The 19,053-nt window shown below is 34.9% G+C and overlaps 1 protein-coding gene across 7 annotated transcripts in view; it reads right to left on the minus strand.

Moving 5' to 3' along the window:
• The window catches only part of DCAF6 (DDB1 and CUL4 associated factor 6), a 91,683-nt gene that overhangs the window by 7,054 nt on the left and 65,576 nt on the right, over window positions 1–19,053 (minus strand). For 3 of the 7 annotated variants that reach the window (XM_074900070.1, XM_074900064.1, XM_074900033.1), the window contains 5 exons: window positions 17,776–17,891; window positions 16,893–16,976; window positions 16,396–16,717; window positions 11,560–11,601; window positions 5,329–5,467 (listed from right to left, as the gene is read on the minus strand). In XM_074900070.1, the coding sequence (XP_074756171.1) occupies window positions 5,329–5,467; window positions 11,560–11,601; window positions 16,396–16,717; window positions 16,893–16,976; window positions 17,776–17,891 (703 nt within the window). Of the gene's footprint in view, window positions 1–5,328; window positions 5,468–11,559; window positions 11,602–16,395; window positions 16,718–16,892; window positions 16,986–17,753; window positions 17,892–19,053 lie in introns of all 7 variants that reach the window. The other 4 variants (XM_074900079.1, XM_074900043.1, XM_074900055.1 and 1 more) reach the window with 3 other exon arrangements.

Below are 19,053 nucleotides of genomic sequence, written 5' to 3' on the forward strand. Positions count from 1 at the left end.
AGTTATAAGACACTGAACAAGGAAGGCATCCAGGTAGAAGCAACCCTTCAGCTATTACAGTAATAGTAGATGAAAGTAAAGCATCTCTCCCTGCAAGTGGAATCAATAATATCCCAGTTTTCTTCACACAGCAATGATGTGCTCCATTCTATATGGTTGTTCCTGTTGTTACTTTAGTGAGGTATATGAGCACCTTTGCAAAATGTTTGAAGTGATTTGGCTAACCTTTGTCACGTATCAGTAGTGTTCCCATGCTGTCAGCAAAGAGTATGTGTAATATATTGCCAACATGGACTATTTATTATCTTTTTATATTTTTTTTTTAAATACACATGTTGCTGTGTATAAATTTAGAGAGCAAAATAAAACCTATCTTTCAAAGGCAGTGAATTGTTTGAGGGCCTACTGTTCACACTGAAGGTCGCTCTAGCATATCGGGCCAGTTCATGGGATTTTATTTTGCATTGACTGGACTAGAATCCCACAAATTATATTAGTTTTTATATCTCTTACTCATCAGAAATTATAATTGGATGTTTTTTTGTTTTGGCCTACAGCTAACTCTTCTATAATGTTATTTATAACACAGTAATTTGACCCTGGAGTATAATTGTCTGTAATTAAAACATTCAAGGAATACTGCTCTGATTGGAGAACTGTACCATTGAAAGAGGAAATGCTATATTTCTGAGAATAACATGGCAATAATTTTCACTTGAAAGATACACTGATTACTCAAATTTTTCATAAACTATAAAAGATGGGAGGAAATTCATAAGTCTGCACATCTGTGAGTGAACACAACTGGCCTGGACATGCCACTGACTGAAGGGTATTGCAGAAAGACCCAAGGTCCTGGAGAAGGCTTCCAGAAGACCAGCTACTTCTCACCAAACTGTTACAGTTTGTTGCTGTGCCTCAGTCAGTGAAGCGACAGACAGTGTGCACTTCGACTTTTCCCTTCTGGCAGCTTCTCCAGGAAGCTCTGACAGCACCACAGGAGGCTGACGGAAGGCTTCCTTTGGAGCTGGGGGACTGCCTCAGCAGAGATAACAAAGGCTTCCTGTCACATTCTGCCTTTCTTCCCCTGCCATCAACACACAGCCTTCTCTCCATCCGATGAAGAGAGGAACAACATCATCCTCTAGGTAAAAGGAAAAGGGGGGCGGTTTAGGGAACAGTATGCTCATGCTTTAGGCTAGTACACTATATAATGGTATATTACATCATCTGTTTCTCTTTCCTTGTGTGAAGTGCTATAACTCAGAAGGTATTTAAGCCTACTGTCTTAAGGGCCATAAATATTCATGGTCTCATCAGCATCATTGTTCTGGATACGCATTTGCTGACAATGCCATGAACACTTTTCTAATGAAGTCACTATCTCTCCCCTCAAAATGGCGAGACCGTCTTGTCTCTGATTCTGAGAATTAAAGAAAATAGCACATATAGTCAATGACAAGATAGCTAACTTGACATGTACTTGACTTGAAAAAAAATCTTTGGGAGACAGGTGAATCAATAAATCTAAACTTTTTTTTCCTCTTTGTTCCCATTGCTCTCCCCAAAACATGGTATTGTCATAGGATTATAAGAATAATCCATTACCTGATAATTGTTTATACATAGTAGTTGTATTTTTGTATTAATTCTTATGTTTCTTATTTATATTAGACAATACTATTTTTATTTCTTAAATGTTATTTATTTATAAACAATTACTTGTGTAGTAAATGCTGTGTTATTTACTAATCGGGTGTTTACTAATTCAGTAGGAAAACCCAGACCCTGAGTGTTTCATCAATCTGCAACCTCATGAGTTATGGAACTGAAAGCAGCTGAAGCAGTCTGTCCTATGAAACAGAGTAGCATTACAATGAAAATGATCATGTAAATGACAGAAATTGCAGGCCAAGAAAAATTGGCAGTAGCATCAGATATCCCTTTCCTTGAAATGTAATGTTGATATTATTCTACACCTGTTACATTCAAGATACCCTTATGAATACAGCCTGAATGAATGTGGCTTATTCAACGTCTGAGCCAAAAAAAGCCACCCTAGAATATTTCTTTCAAGAAGCATCTATTAGGTTTGTTAAACATAGAATAATCTTTCCAAGGCCTCTCTTTCCCTTCCTTCCTAAAAAGATGTAACCTAAATGAAGCCAAATGATTAGTCTGAGCAAACAAGAATGGGTCACTTCCTTCACTAGATTTCTTCTTCAGAAATCACTTCTGATTTTCCTCAAAATAACCATTGTTAAACTATTTAAGATAGGAACAGGCTATGCAGCAGTATCTTTTTCCACTTTTGTTCTACATCATCTACAGGGTGAGAGGTTAGATGGGGTGGCAAAGGGAAGAGGGATGTTGCTTCAAGAACAGTCAAAACTCAGTCACAAGAGGTGAGCCGAAAGGTCCACAATAGTCTGACGTCTGTGTTGGAGAAAAGAGTCTGGAAGTTAAAAATATAATCTTGCACACAAGATTACACTTTAAACAGTTATCAGTACCTCTCATGAACTCTTTAGATTGACATACACTGGGCAAAAGAGATACCTATGTAAACAGAAGTTTCCTACACAGCAGCTTTCAGAGTTCATAGAGATGATGTCCAATGTTTGAAGTTTAGCATAAAATAATTTCCTAATTTTTAGTATTTAAGAATATATCCAGCATAAGGGACAGAATTTTGAGTCTGAGACCACTTACAACCTTTCCAATTAACACATCACAATAAAGCACTAAAGAGGACAGTGCCTGCATCCTCATCTTTCTTTTTGCATAGTTTTCTCAGAAAATGCACTGGAGAAAAGGACAGAGACATTGCCCTGTTCTGTGCTTTGCCCCAGTTTTCTTGATTAAAAAAATCACCATGATAAAGAATCATTAAAGCTGAACCCTTACTGCTGTTAAAAAATACGTACTTTATTTCCAGCATGAGTATGTCCAGTTTTAAATTTCTGGCTTGTGAGATCTTTGTCTATAGAATATGTACCAGTGATTGCAGTCAGTGCAATAAAGTCAACCTGATGTCTAAAAATAAGCCAGACAAACTGCATTCCTGGATTCTGTAGTAAAAGACATGTTTCCAGTATATTTATCTCTTGGCAGCTTTTGTCATATAGCTCCTCTTAGTATATATTCTTCATTAACCTGTTAGAAGTACAACTAAATTATCTTCAATAATAATAAATTATGTTGTAAATCTTAATTATGACTTCTTCCTGCTTCCTTTGTATTCTCTTATGTAACTGCTGATTTTACATTTCTAATATTCATAAAACCTAATTTTAGCACCACATAAATTAACAGAATTGAAATTCACATTTTTAAATTTTGTTTTCAAACTCATATACACCCTCATTTCTACTGTATGCATACAAAACTTAAGGCCATTTATTATCCACACACAGATTTTCTATTGAAGAAAAGTTTCTTTAACGTTAACATTTTAAAATGGGGCTTGGAGTGAGTGGAATAGGGGAAGAATGGCACATATATGAAAGGAAATAAGACTAGGACAGGATGGAAAGATAATGAGAAACAGACAGGGGAAAAAGAACTGAAGATACATGGCAAAAGACAAAACTTGAAGTAAAAGAAAGGGAATTTGGGCTCACAAGAGCATTTTTTTTTCCTCCAAGAGCTAAAAAGAAACAGGAAGTCCCGTCCTCCATCATTTCACTACCATCACACCCCCTGCTACCATACTTCCCGGTCTGTTTCATGAAAAAACAATAACAGCCAAGACTCTAATGACATTATTTGAGTGGTTACATGGCAGGATCTGTGTGATGGACATAAAAACGTTCCTACCCTGCCTATGGTGCAAGCCAACATTAATACAATGCTACTTATCTTTTGCTTTCTGACACCATAAGAATTACACTTAAAATATGCTTATTAAACAAATTGTAAAATTGCCAAATTAAGTTCTCAAAAGTAAGAAAGTACAGAATTTGCCTGCATAACCTTAATTTGATCTCCTTTTATATATATGTGTGTGTGTGCATATGTATGTATTAAAACAGTTCATGCTCATGCTTTTGACAAGACAACTTTATTCCTGAGCTGCTCAGCTGTGTAGGAAACAAGACCTCTTTAAGTTGTCTCCTTTACAAATGTAAAAGGGAACTACCATCAGCCCTTGCCTTGCAGGAAAGAGAGTATCGATTAAAAAAATAAATTAAGTTTGCCACCACGGAAACCAACAGGGAAAATTACATCTTCTTTCATTGTGTGCATTCCTTGTCATAGGTGCTCATGTGGAACAAAAGCAAAACCACCAACCCACGTCCCAAAGCAACCAAACAACAAAATCCATGAAATAATCTATTTAACGACACATACACAGATGGAGACTGAATTAAGACCACTTAGGCAACCTTAGTTTTAATATCTCTTAACTACAAAATGCTTAATGATATGACTTTTAAACTACTGGGGTTTTGAGTAATTAAAATTAATTCCTGAAATACAGAGCAAAACTCCTTGTCATTAATCAAAATTTATTCCAAGCCTTGTTGCTTATGTAGACTGAACTATGCATTTATCGAAGCATTTTCCCCAGTGTCATCAAAGCCATTCACACAAACTCTTGAATCGCTTTTGAGGTAGAGGGACTACTATGCAGATCATCTGCAAAATAGTACACCTGCTACTTCTAAAAAATACCACCTACTACTCAGAACTTTGCATCTTCAAAATACTGTAGAAAGTGAAAAAAGAAATAGCAAGGAAAACAGCATTTGTTTCTCATGAAACACTGCTTTACAAACACAGTAACTGCATTTTTCTTAAAATACAGTATTTTCTATGAAAAAGACAGAGTATCTAGTAGTTCGATTATGATTTAACAACTAACACTATTTCCTTTTTTTAATTCAGAAATGTCAAAGCTCTTTAAAACTATGATTTAATTCTCACTTTCTCTTCCAAGTTCTTTAAAGTTAAAGATTAAATAATAATTTTGAACAGCTTGGAAGGAAAAGTGAGGATTAAATCATAATTTTGAAGGTAGGCACATTTTATACCACTTAAGGTGACAGACAAAATTAACAAGAAGTTAAGAAAAATAGCCAAGATTTCAAAGGAAGTTAAGGGGAGAGTCTTAAAAAGAAAACTTAAATGCCTAGCATAGTGACATGAGTCACACTAATTTTAATTTTTATTTAGAACAAATTATGCGGCTTCCAACTGAATATGCAAGAAAAAGCACTTATGATAGGTTACAATATCCTTTTTGGCAAGCACATCAACGTGGCAGCTACACTGATTCAGTCCATAAAATCTCTGCAGTTCCAAAAACATACAAAGAGTTCGTACCATTGTTCGGGAGTTCCGATGACCTTTATAAACCATCTTTATTAAAGGACGTCTAATATTCAATGTTTCCAGTTCTTCCATTTCTTTTCTTTCTTTCCTCCTTCTGAAGAGCTCCTGAATGCGGGCAACAGCAGATCGTCTATAAATTGCAGACAGAGAGAACACTACTGAGAGTCCATTTCTAAACACTGAAATGGGCTAACAAAAAGGACTATAAAATAATAATTAGGCACTCAGACACACTCTCCATGAGTTTGGAACAAACATCAATATTATCTCAAATGTAAAATTACAGACTTTAATATTTTCCAACCTGGCTTAGAACAAGAATAGCATGCAAGACAGTGGAATGTCAAGTGATGCAACATTTTATGCCCCCTCTGAAGAACAAACTTCAGCTGTTGGCAAAATTCACATGCTATTTTATTCTTCAGTGCTAGAGATATCCTCCACCCATAATGAGGTAGCACAATTCTGAAGTGAAAAACCCATGCCAAAAAGCAGTTTTTGAAACCAGCGTGGCATGGTTTTTCCTCAAAATTTCATTAAGTCTATTTCTCTTCACTATTTCTGTGTGACAAGATTTAGACATCTTTCCTATTAAAGGCAAGAAATGATCTGAGATCAATTATTGTAGCAACTATCCCATACGTTAGCAGTAAGGGAAACAACAAAAGAAATCATAGAATAACAGAAAAATTAGCTTAATAGTATATTTTGTCTTGTGAGTATTTAATTCCAGGAATCTCTTTTTTGATTAATCTGTGAAAAGACCCCGGTGCCAAATTTCTCCTGTTTAGCTCAAAGTCTGCAGATCTCCATAATTCCAGCTATAACTAAATTTTGAGGTCCTGAACACAGTCCGAGAACTGACTCCTGAACACACTCTCAAGAAGCAGGTACAGATTTTAGAAGAATATAAGGAGTAAACTATTGCAGGAAATGACCCTGAGAAGTACACTGAGTCAGAACTGAATATATTTGCAACCTTAGTGCAGTGCTACCAGAAAGCTAGTAGCTTGAATTTGTCCACAAGTAATGTGGCACAGTATTTTAGTCACTGATCCTGGAGACTCTTGCACAAGTCCTCTTTTCCAGAAACCCCCCCACCAGATCTACCTCATAACTCTTTCAGTCAGTTGTCTGCTTAGATTTTTGTTTCATTTTTGTCATAGGAAAAAGTTGGACAAAAAAAATTAAGGTGAAATAAGTGTTATCCTACAGCTAGGCAAAGAAGGAAAATGAATGAAAGTCATTAATATAGATTTAAAACCAAAACAAACCACAAAACAACCCACAAACTGTCATTATCTCATACAGCTAAGCTTTTGAAAGATATTTTAATACTTATTTTTAAAAGAAACTAGAAGAGATTTTTAAGTATAAGCCAATAGATCCCCTTAAACAGTAGACTATTTATTATATTTCATAGATGTTAGTCGAGCAAACAATCCCAGAAAAAATAGACTACTACTACTTCCTTTGTGAGAGTTTTCTATCCCCCCAAAATCTCATATCTAGGCAATTTTCTAGTTCCTCTTTATACTATGCTAAATAAATCTACTGTATTTGTTAATCAGTCCTTATAACATATGAGGTCTCAACTTTTATCTTCAACAGATTTAAGAGGAGGGTTCTTCACAAATTCTTCATACAACAGAGGACAAAAAAAGAAGCCCATGTTCTTTATCTACTGTGCTTTAAAGACCACAGAATTATTCTCCTTACCATTTTACTTCTATGTGAAGGAAAAAGGGTGGCATGTATACGATAGTCTACATAAACCACAGAAACTTTACACAATTATTTGTACATATTTGTTTTGTGCAAGAAAGTAAAAACAAGAATCATGTAATAATAACTGCTCTGCTACCACCTCCATCAGTGATCACATAGCTTTGGAAACAGTACACACAGCTCTTCAGCACAGTAAGACCCTTTTGGTTTCAGAAGCACGCCTGCTAGCCTTACAGCTATCGCTTACTATGGTTGCTATTTGTGGTTTTGGTGTATTTATCCACATTAATTAATTAATAAAAGATGTGCAGTGAAAAAGCTGAGAAGTTAAACATTAGGATCAACAAAGCAGTAGTCTTGTCTAGCTCTTTCAGAAGGGTTACTTGCTAAATAGCAGAACAAGTTTTGGGATTAGAAGATGGTATTAAACTAACTGGTGACCCAGAGTAGTTTCTTGCATAATTTTTCATTTTAGTATCCCTAGAAAAATTAATCTCCTCCTCTTAAATTCTCCTAGGCTTCAATGCAGATATTAGAAAAAAACCTCAAGACTATTCAGCAGTCAGAATCATGCATTTTTAAATAAAAGCAGAAGCACAGAAGCAACTTTTGATAAAGACACTGTCTTTCAACTAAAGTAATTTCTTGATTTAAAATCCTGATTGTGAGTCTTATTTTAAAAGCATGAATGGATTGATACTTAGTTATCTTGTAAAGTCAATGTTTACCTTCAACAGGGAGAATACAGCCAGGCACACATGGCTATAACTGTGATACTGCTATCAGGCACCCTAGTAACATACTGCTAAAAGCAGAAACCTGGTAGAGGCAAGCCTTCCCCAGAAAAAAGACAAACATGAGCTCAATCTAACGATATTTCAGAACAAAGAACATTACAGGGAAAATAATTCTCTTTGAGAGGTATTAATTTTCCATAACCACAGATTTTCTATACATTTTTAAAGTTATACAAAGAAAAAAAACAATTAAAAATCCAACATGTTTGTTTGCTTTTTAATTGTAATTTTGTATTTGTGATAAGGAATCTCTGTCTGTGCCAACATAAACTTAGATAGTAGCCTAATCACCTGGAGATCAGCAGATACAGAAGTGCACTGTGCAATTCACAGTGTTCTGAAGTTCAGCCTAAACTAAGCCTGAGACACTGCTTCCCTTCCAAACTGTGTACTCTTCCAAACACAAAATGTCAGATAATGTAATTTATGCACATTGTGTCAGGACTCCTCAAGCAACTCTCCATCAATTGATACTGTTGTATTATGTATTCACATTCAGGCATCAACTAATGAAGATGCCTGAGAAACAGTGGGTAGAGATTAATGTTATTAATTTTATGGTACAGAAAACATTAAGTCTTGTAAAGCCAACGAGACTGAACTTTGTATTAGTTATGCCATTATACTGTAGGTAGTGCTCTGAATTCAGAATAATTCAGTACTACTGTCTGATCTGCAGGTATGAAGCCTTTTTCAGTGTGTTTTAGCAAATTTTGTGGTACCTTAGTACAATATCTTACATTAAAGTTGGTGTGTGTAGTCTTACAAGATTGAGCCCAATATGATGTATGGTACTTTCATTACTTCAATGAAGCATGCCTTGTGGAAAGATAATTTTAAAATATTACTTCAAAAGTAAGAATACAGACATGAATCAGAGCACAACTTTACCCCTTATAAACAGCCAGGTTTGAAGTATTCAAAGTTGATTGTTGTAAACATTAATTATAAAAAGCCCTTTTAAATTAAACCCTAGATGAGTGGAATAGGGATTTAGAAGTGAAGCCATCACATTATTTCAATTAAAGATAGGTTCAAAAGAAAAAACCCAAAACCACTAAGATCCTGTGATGCAGACTGACTGATCCACAGCTATGTATATAGATAGAGAGAAGTGGAAAAGATGTGAACATGTAAATTAAGTAAAAAAAAAAATAAATTGTCACACAGGGCATTTTCTATATGCTTAGAAATTCTGAAGTGTAATAAGGAATTTTTAAAAACAAAAATCTATGCAATTTGCACAATTAAATAACTAGTTTCTTTCTTAAAACACAGTATGTCACATACTGCTCTTTAAAAAAAATTGTTATCTGAGAAAGCTGCAGACCTCAGTTCCCAATCTATGTTATAAAGCAATTTCTGGCTAACTAGCCCTGCATGTTTTAAAATATCTATGGTCACCTACTAGTTAGAAGAAAGACAGTCAAAGTTAATGACATGTATTTCAAAAGAGGGAAAACTGAACAATTATCCATCAACTGAATCTGTAAACAGTCTACAGGAATTCTACTACTGGCTTTGTTCCACTAGAGGTCCAGATATAGTGGCTGCATAAAATTAATCTGGTACCCTAGATAACCCTGCTTCTTCTAAACACCATTATCACAGACCAATCGTCTCCTGAGCTAGGCTGCAGCATCTAGCTATAAAACTCACATGTACTTGCTTCCTTTTTACATCTCTCTTGTCTCAGCACTGTATTGAGTATTGAGCTCAGTATCGATTCCTCCAGTATTAAGGATTTTTGTCACTTCTTAAGTTTCAAAATGTACTTACACACAGACAAACATATCTTTTTGCTAAGTACCAGAAACTCTGGTTGTCATTCTGCTCTTTCAAATAAGATTGATTTATTTTTTATTTCTCCCTCTCTTGTTGCCATCTTCTCATTTGAACTATTTTCCCTATCCAAAGCAACTGCACGGAACCTAAGGTTTATATCCATTAACTTAGAACCTATTTCTGTGATGCCTTACGGTAATTTCTTCGTTAACTGTGTAGACAAATCCACCTGCCAGCTACCATGATCCTGCCCAAGAATTCCAGCTTGAGTGTCTTAACAAGCTGGCTACCACCACCAAAGTCAAATCCAGCTCAGGAAGGTGACTAATTAATAAGCCACTGTACTGGTCTTTACCTCAACCCACGAGTTCTCTCACTGTTTTATCTTCCTGATTTTCTTCCCCATTGCACTGGGGGAGAGTGAGTGAGCAGCTGTGTGGGGCTGAGCTGCCTGCCAGGGTTAACCCACAACCACCATATTAAAATAGATTACTTTTCTAAATATCAGGATTTGATTATATTTCTGATTTTATTTACTAAATAATCATCATGTTCCTTTAGAAGCCTCTGAACCCGTGGAAGATATTTACTACTGCTGTCAAATTTCAAGCATTAAGATAATTCAACAACGAAGGCAAAACCATCATGTTAACAGCAAACTGACTACCCTAAAGCCCAAGTTATTTAACTGCTGACCATATAAAAAGAAATGTTTATCATAATGCACTCCTAAGTAATTTCCCAGCCTTCCAACACATGCAATGTTTCAACTATTCTCAGCCACAAAACATTTTTACATTTTCACCTGGTATGCTGCAGAATGACAATGAAAATCAAAGAAAAATATACTGATAAAAAATTCTATGTTGAATACATAATTCATTTTTATATTAAATTTATAGTGATATTAAAAAAATATTCACATGGGCTGTGAACTCCACGGTAAGCATGTTTAATATTGAAAGAATGCCTATTATGAAATTTAAAATACAAGAAGTACACAGAGTCCTGAACCTTTAAGAAAGTTCGTGAGTTAAATCCATGTATTCCAACTGCATCTAAACTAGGAATATAAGACAAAGAAATATATATCTGTGCTATTTTCCTGTAGGCATTTAAAATACAGGACTCAGGCTAAGTGTTTTATGAAACCACATCCTGAGTCTTTTCCTTTCCAGCCACACAAAGCCAAGATATAATTTTCATTATTAGAATTATTTTGTGCTGTTTCCCCTATACATAGCCTTTGGCATTAAATCACAGTAGATAGTTTCTCCCTCTTATGGCGTGTGGCCAAACACAATTGCCTAAATTGTCTTGTATGTTCTTACAGTGAATTCATTCAAGTATTTCAATGAGAAATATGAGATCAAATGACTTTTTCATTTAATGTCATTACAAGAAATATTGTGTAAGATTTAGCATGTATCTTGTTAAATATATATTATCAAATATAGTTTTAATAATTAAGCTCAGTTCCATAACCTTGTTCAGGCAAAAAAATATACAGTCTTTGATACATGTATTCTTATATTTTTGTCCAGAACTGGGTGATCTCTACTACCAGACAAAGCAAGTCAGCAGTGGCACATGCAAATATAACACGCTCCTCAGCAGCTGAATAAAAAAAGGTATCAGCCTTTCAGAAGCTACACACTTTTCAAACTCCATTAATTTCTATGGCACACAATAAAGAGGTTAATAGGTTGTTAAATGTATATACACTGCTATTTCTTTTCAACTTCCATGCAATACATGCAGCTAAATATAACTCAAGCAATATGCTCTGTAAATCATCACATTTAAAGTACAGCAATTCTTAAAATGCCAGTTAGATATGAAAAACAAGAACCTGATAAATCCATTATATGGCAATAAAAAGGAGGAGGGGAGGAAGAAAATAATTAATTACCTCATTATTCTATCACCTATCGCTGTTCCTCTGATATTATATCTAGTAAAGGGAACAACAACTGAAGTCATTCAAAAATGCTGGGTATCATGTTTTTAAAAGGTTAGCATCTATTACAAAATGAGCTCTACATATTCCAACTCAGAAAACTCCTTTTCAGTGTATAAGTATATGAGACTACTTTGATTTCAGCAAAAATGTTATTCAGATTACATAACAGTACACAAAGTTGATCTTATAAAATGCAATAATTCTTCATAGATCATAGCAGAAGTGGAAGCAGCTGCATAATCATTTCCATTTTACATTTATATTTGTTTGAAATTTTAACCTACTAGTTTAATGTTTTCCAGGCTTACCCTCTGCTCATAGATCAGCTTCTGTCACAGTCCAAACAAAATTAATTCAGTCATTTAAGAAGGAAAGCAGCCCTCAGAGTTGTTTTGACTAGTATGCAAAAATTAAGATCAATCTATTAAAAACTGCACTCTCTGGGCATGAAGAAAATACATTTTGCATAGATTATTTTCTTTCCCCACAGATTATAAAGTACAGTGCTAAGGCAAGCCATATTACCTATCTCTGTTTCTTCTAAATTTGCTGGACTTTGTAAGTTTTAAAGAAGATATGCTATGTGCATACTTCAAGACTTAAAAACCTGCATATCTCCTTGTATTTGTAAGAGAAGGGATCTTTTCCTGTGGATTCCCTAAAATGCCCAGAAGCTTATTTTCTCTGTTGAGTATATGACTGACCTGTTCTGCTGTACAAAACAGATTTCTTTTTTTTTTTTTTAAATTTATAAATATTCTGTAGAGTTCCTTATACATTTTGTTAAAAAGAGCATGTATTGACTAGCCCAATGACAGGAAAAATATTAAATAACTATAGAGCTTCTTTTAGTCACTGATCTTCATCATTCCTATAGTGTACTCAGTGGCTACAGAAATGCTACAGAAAAAAGGCAGATGTCACATTCTTTGAAAGAAATGATTGAGAAATGTTCTTCTGTGTCAAAACTATTCCTAGCTATTTCCCAGTTTTGCTGCTACTATTCTAAGTCCTTTTCAAAATATTAAAGCAGGTGCAAACTTTGTGTTTCCATATCTGTTGCATAGTCTTTCCTAACAGTTCAATTTCAGGTTAGTTGGTTAGAAACTATCTATCCTTATTATGTTTTGAGATTTATAAGCACCTACAAAAAAAAAAGGATTCGGTCCCTTCTATCTATTCTCAGATTATGTAAGAGAGAGAAAAAGACCCAATCCTTGGTTTGAAAACATTAGAAGTTGGATTTATACACAAACAAAATTCAAATAATGGAAGCTCTGTAAACATGAAATTAGCAAACCGGACAACATTCTATTCCTAAACCTGAAATCCACATCCATCTTACTAAAACTAAAGTGAGACCAGCAGAGTTGATGCAGCAGGAAGTTCTCCATTTATTTAACTGCAGGCACTGTCAACAAAGCTATCAAAAGGGTATTTCTGCCATTTCTTTTCCTTAAGAGGAAGTTTAAAACCATGATTTCAGAGTACAGAATCAGAAGTCTACTATGCCCTTCTCTGTCGAGAAAGTTGTGAGAAAATGACTCAGAGAGTTTCCTTTGCCTTCATTTCCCCAGCTGCAGAGTTTCTCCTGAATATAAATATCTAGTTATTAGTTATATAAAAAACACAACTAAAGAAGCCTAAAATTGGCTGTAGATAAAACTAGTAATGCTACATACTGGAAAAGGCTTATTCAAACATCTTTTAGCATTCTATTTCAGAGGGCTACAATGTCTTTTATATTTTTTGTCTTAGAGAAAAATTAGAATTAAACATTGTTTTTGCCGCTGCAAAAGAAGTAGATTATTGCAGGCCAACCTTACAACCTTCTCCAGAAAGGAAAACAAACAAACAAAAAAGCCCCAAAGCAACTCCCCCCTAGATATTCTAGAGAGAGAAAAGTGTACTTTATTACTTCTATATTAATGACATTAATTATCTTATAGGATGACACATTGGAAACTACATTATTAGATAAATTTGAGAAAATGAGGTTTAGTAAAGGAATTGTTAGGTAACACAATTTACTAAGTGAGAAAAAAGAAAAGCCTATATATAAGCCTACTGGTGAAGTTAAGCACCAGTCTTGCAGGCAATTTTGTTTAATATATTGCTAATATTCTTTGAGCAAGATGTAGGAATGTATTCATGCAGTGCATTGAGGACATGAGGTTGGGTAACTTTATGAATACAGAGGGGCCAGTAGGACCTTGAGAAAAAGAGGCGGGTAGAAATTCAGTAGTATAAAATGGACAGTCATACACTTCTGAGCTTCCTTCTGGTGAAAAATAAGAACACATTAATTAGAAATGACAAAGTAGGTAAGACTTCAGTATACTAACTGATCTTGTGTCTGACCACAAGCGACCACTACAAGACAGCCATAAGCAAGAGAGGAGAAGGATATAACTACAGCTCACTTGTGTCTCCTCTAGACCAAGAGTAATACTCATACCATTAATCCTAGCAAAATCCAAACAGTGCAGTGTGCATAATTCTGGTCTACCTTATTCAGGAAAGAAGGGGAACATGGAAGAATACAGAGAGGAACCAGTATGATGGCAGGAAACCCACAGATTTTTACTGCTAAGAGTGAGAAAAAGCTGAAAATGGACAGGGTGAACATCATTCAAATTATAAGCACTTGGCATGAATAAATTATTTCAGTCAGAACAGTATGTTAGCACAAAACAAAAAATTAATCTTAGTCAATTTATAGCCATTATAGCAGCAATGCTTTGAGGTAGCTTCCCACCAGTTAAGGGGCCAGGGAGATTTTACATTCATTTGATCAGTTTATGAACAGGATTACATGCTATAACAACTGTTGTAGTAGTAGAGGGGACTTCCAGTTCCTTCGACTCTATTTTGTGTGAGATATGATTACTGAGAGGGTTTATAACTAGCCTTTAAGATCACCAGTGCCTGCTTTCTCTCTGGAAATCCAAAATCCTTTGAGCACACATAGGATCTCTTACTTTTCTTCAGTATCTCAGAGGGCATTTAGAAACTCCTGAAACCGGAAGAACAGGAGGGAACCTAATGTAAATGTGTATCTGCTACTCAGAAGTTAAACTAGAAAACTTATTTGCTTGCACACACACGAAAGCAGAAAAAAAAAAGAATTGGTCAGGCATTAAACCTGAGTAATGAAAGCCTGGAGGCAATCCTAAACCAGTATTGGCTACACAGCAACTTTTGTCAGATTTTATTTGGGGGAAGAATAAAGGAGCACGGAGCTGCATGAAAAAGTTTAATTATATCATTAATTTAGTTGAATGATCTTTCCTATATAATAAATTTAAACTGCTACAGGAAGAAATCTTGCTGCACACAAAGGAAAAAAAAGCATGTCAGGTGAAGTGTAACTTCATTTAAGATGTCCCTACTACTCGGAAATTGTAACAGCCACATGATACCTGGAAGTGTCATTCTAACTACGCTACTACAAAAACTGCTGCATCGTAGAGATAACATAAGGTGCATGAAAAGAAGCTAAGAATCCTGCTCAGAAACAGAAATGGGATTAAAATTGCAGGGCTTTTCACAGCTTGCTCTTCAATCACTAGGTAGTAACGAACCCTGGCTGTGCAGTGGAAACTATTTGTGCCATTAGATATTTATCTACAATTACTTGGTATTGCATGGTAAATTAATGGATTACGATAGAATCTGTACATATTGGCTTCTTCATAAAAACTTACTTAGTGAGCAGAATTACTTGTGCTATGCAATAAGCAAACACTGACTGTTCTTTCTGTCACTACTGACAAGGTGGTGTCTTATGACTTTTTTTTAATTTTGCAAATTATTCAAAACCTTTTCTATACACAACTATTGAATTATTTCTGATATCCTAATGAATACATATTATAATGCTTCATGTAAAGAATTTGCATTGCTAGCGTAAGAAATTGATAGCAAGGTAACACTGCCTTTGAACAGGATAGGAGTAAAACTAAAGCATCTGATGATAGACTTCCTAACATCTAAAACAAGTAAAAAAAGGTATTTTCTTAAGTGTAACAACAGACATGTTGCTTAAATAACTATTACAGCTTTTAAAAATCCAAGAATTGAAATTAGTGAACAAAGGTATTAAACCAGCAATACCAAATTGGGAGCCAAGTTTACTGAATGATCAAGACAAGTATGTAACAGCTATTTACATTTTACAAGAAAAAAAAATACATAAAGCTTACTAAATTAATCTTTTATTAAGGACAACTAGTAATCTACCTTTCTTTTACTGCCATACAGATATTCAATAACCAACAAAAGGAAAAGGATTACAGTTTATCCTTCAGAGAAAAAGATGAAAAATTGAGCACATCAGTCTTAACGTATGTACTACAGACAAAGACAGCATTGTCGAACAACAACAGTTAAAAGCTCTTGCTTTGCCAAAGTAAGAACACCTAAAATACAGTTGAAAGAAAATGTAGGTCCCCGTACACAAATTTATAAACTTTCTATACTTATGACTACAGGAAGAATAAAAAAAGAACTGCAAATATTTAGCACTGGGGTATTCAGCAGACAAGAAATAAGTGCAAGCAGGTATTAGATCTGTAGGATCTTGCCTGGCTAGGAGGCAAAATATGGCTATACATATCTTACATATCGGGAAATTAGACTCAGCCATCAAGTTCTTAGCTAGCTGTCAAAGAAAAACTTATTTTAATTAAGGATATGAGGCACGGGTTTCTAGACCTCCCATTCAAAGAAAAAAAAAAAAAAGGCATTGTGCCAAGCAGTAGCAGAGATAAGTATTCCTCTAACCTGTGTCCTGGTCCTCCTCGATACCTGGCCCCTGGGATCAGAACAGGATCGTCATCACTATCATCAGTTTCTTGGAGAGCAGAGGTCCTGGTAGAGGACTCATCTGGAGTTGTAAGCCCTGAGGATTCTGGGTGCAGCTGGGGTTCATCATTTACAGCAAGTGAGTTGGCAGTGCTTTCAGTACTGTGACTTGAAATGTCTTGATTTGCACTTTTTTCACAGGAGGCTGTTTCTTCTACACTTCCAGAGACAGTGTCAACACTGGGGCCATTTTCTTCTGGTTGGATTCCAGAAAGCTCAGGACAAGGTTTATCTGATACAGCTAACCAAAAATATTGGGGAAAATAAGTCACAACATTAATGATTATAGCCTATTTTAGAAGGCATTATAAATGGTCACAGAAGTTAAATTATGCATATTGAGTTTATACTGGAAATTTAGTTTTTCTTTCTCTACTTCTTCATATAACTATATTTGAAAGAGTACAGATACATACTTGCTTCTGTCATCTCTACAGTTTCATCTGTATTTTTTGGTTCTTCAGCACTTGTGTCTTCCTTGTGAGATTCACCTGGAACTCCTGAATTAAACAAGTTAATATTAAATCACATGATTTCATTTAGATGCACATCTATACTGTAAGCAAATCTAAATGATACTAGCACTCCTAAATCAAACTAACCAAAGCAATCCCCTCTAGAGTCCCCATGTCACTTTACTGAAATCTCAATTACTAATCCAATAAAAGTCAGTATATATAAACCTATCTATTTGCCCAGGTCAATACACTAACAAAGAAAAATCTATTTCTTTCTTGTTCCTTAATGTACTTAATATCCTATGCTATCAGAACTTTAGCTGCAAAAATAGCATTAATACACTTGAAACAGATGATCACTTACTGAAAGCTATTATTTCTGAAGACAGAAATTAAGTTATCCCTCTATTACAAGTAATTTTAAAAAAACCCACATCTATCTGGAACCAGTCATTTGACTTGACTGCCCTTTTGGCGACAAATTGAGCAACGCAACCACATGTAACAAAATACAGTGCAAGCTTGAAAGAAATGTAACAAAATACTTAGCACTCATTTATGACTGCAAAGTGCAGTTCTATTTTTTGATACAAACTGGGGCATAATATGTCTTTAAGAGTAAGGGGTTTAGAACTAAAGACAGTTGCAAATATAAACAAAATTAACTCATCCTGTCTCAGATTGATATCTTTTTCTTTCCTAAAAAATTCGCGTTCTATTATGGCTGTATTCTGCCTTCATATGCATGCTTATGAGACTCCCCTTATTGTTCAATGGTAGTCATGAACATACCAGAGCAGAATTTTTTCCTTAACGTTTCAGAAATAACACCGTATCTTACTTGTTTCTTCATCTTCAGGCCCTGACTCTTCTGAAGCTTTTGTTTTTACGGAGTCTTCTTGGCCTTCAGTTTTGCAATGACTTCCACTCCCTCTAGAGCTTGAATTTGTGCTGCTCCTGGCAACGTAACATGAAAAAAAAAAATAAAATTTGGAAATAATGTAAATAGGTAAGGCCATTGAATAGCACAGCCATCATCATCTTCCTCATTGCAGTCTCACAATTCAATAGCTGGCAGCAGCTACAACTAACAACCTTCACAGCAATTTGAAACTTCTCTTTTATTATGCTCTGTTCTCTCCTTCCTGTCTTCTTTTTCCCCTCCTAAACCTTTAGAGGATTTTCTTCATTGCTTTTTAAAATCTTGTGAGAACTCAAAAGGATTTGCCCTCTTTCACAATTTACATTTTTTACATGTATAAATGATCAGAGATCTTATTAAAGGTGTCAGCTGAGCACTAATACATAATCTTATCCCATCCAATTAAAAAACTTATTCAGATAAAATTCTCCAGGTTCTTCATCATTAACTATCATTCCTGTGCCTTTTGAGGCATGGACTTCTGATGTTGGCTTTCAGTCTTCAAAGTTTTGTTGCTTCTCAATATTTACTATAAGTTGGTACTTGAGATTTACTCCCCATTAATGTTTAGATAATTATGGTGGAACACTAATTTCTGTTTAAAATAAGGAAAATTATTCCTCAGGAAATATGTATCAATGCTGTTCTGGATGTCATCAAAACTAATGTTTTTAGTGTCTCTGGAAAAGACCTTCTTTAAGGGAATGCAAAGCCTTGTTCCTGAGCTCTCCCATTCTCTCCTGTCCTACATCTGTGTTGTGGCATCAAACTTAGGTGAATTATTGGACAAAAGCAGAAACAAAGATGAGTTATGAGAATTATAAGCATCATTCTCAAGAATTTGTATTGTCACAAGTATCTTCTTATCTGTGTGTTATTACTAAACTATTTTATATGCGACATTGCTAGAAGCAGTATAAATCATGCTTAGTCTAGATTCTTGAGAACCTAGTCTAGACTTCAGTACTTTTAATTTTACATTAAATATGAGAGCTTTTACTCATCTTGATGAGCAACAGTCTGCTTCCTTGCTGTACTGGATTTGGAGTATGAAGAAAAGTTTTGCTAGCCCTTACAGTATTTCTTCTAAATCAATAATTTTCAGCATTGTTTCTGAATGGACAGACAAGAAGGGTACTGCTAGATGCCAAGTTGAGGATTTGATATAGGTCATACGATATAATCACTTTTATGAAC

This window comes from Athene noctua, chromosome 1 (assembly GCF_965140245.1).
Source record: "Athene noctua chromosome 1, bAthNoc1.hap1.1, whole genome shotgun sequence".
Taxonomy (NCBI): domain Eukaryota; kingdom Metazoa; phylum Chordata; class Aves; order Strigiformes; family Strigidae; genus Athene; species Athene noctua.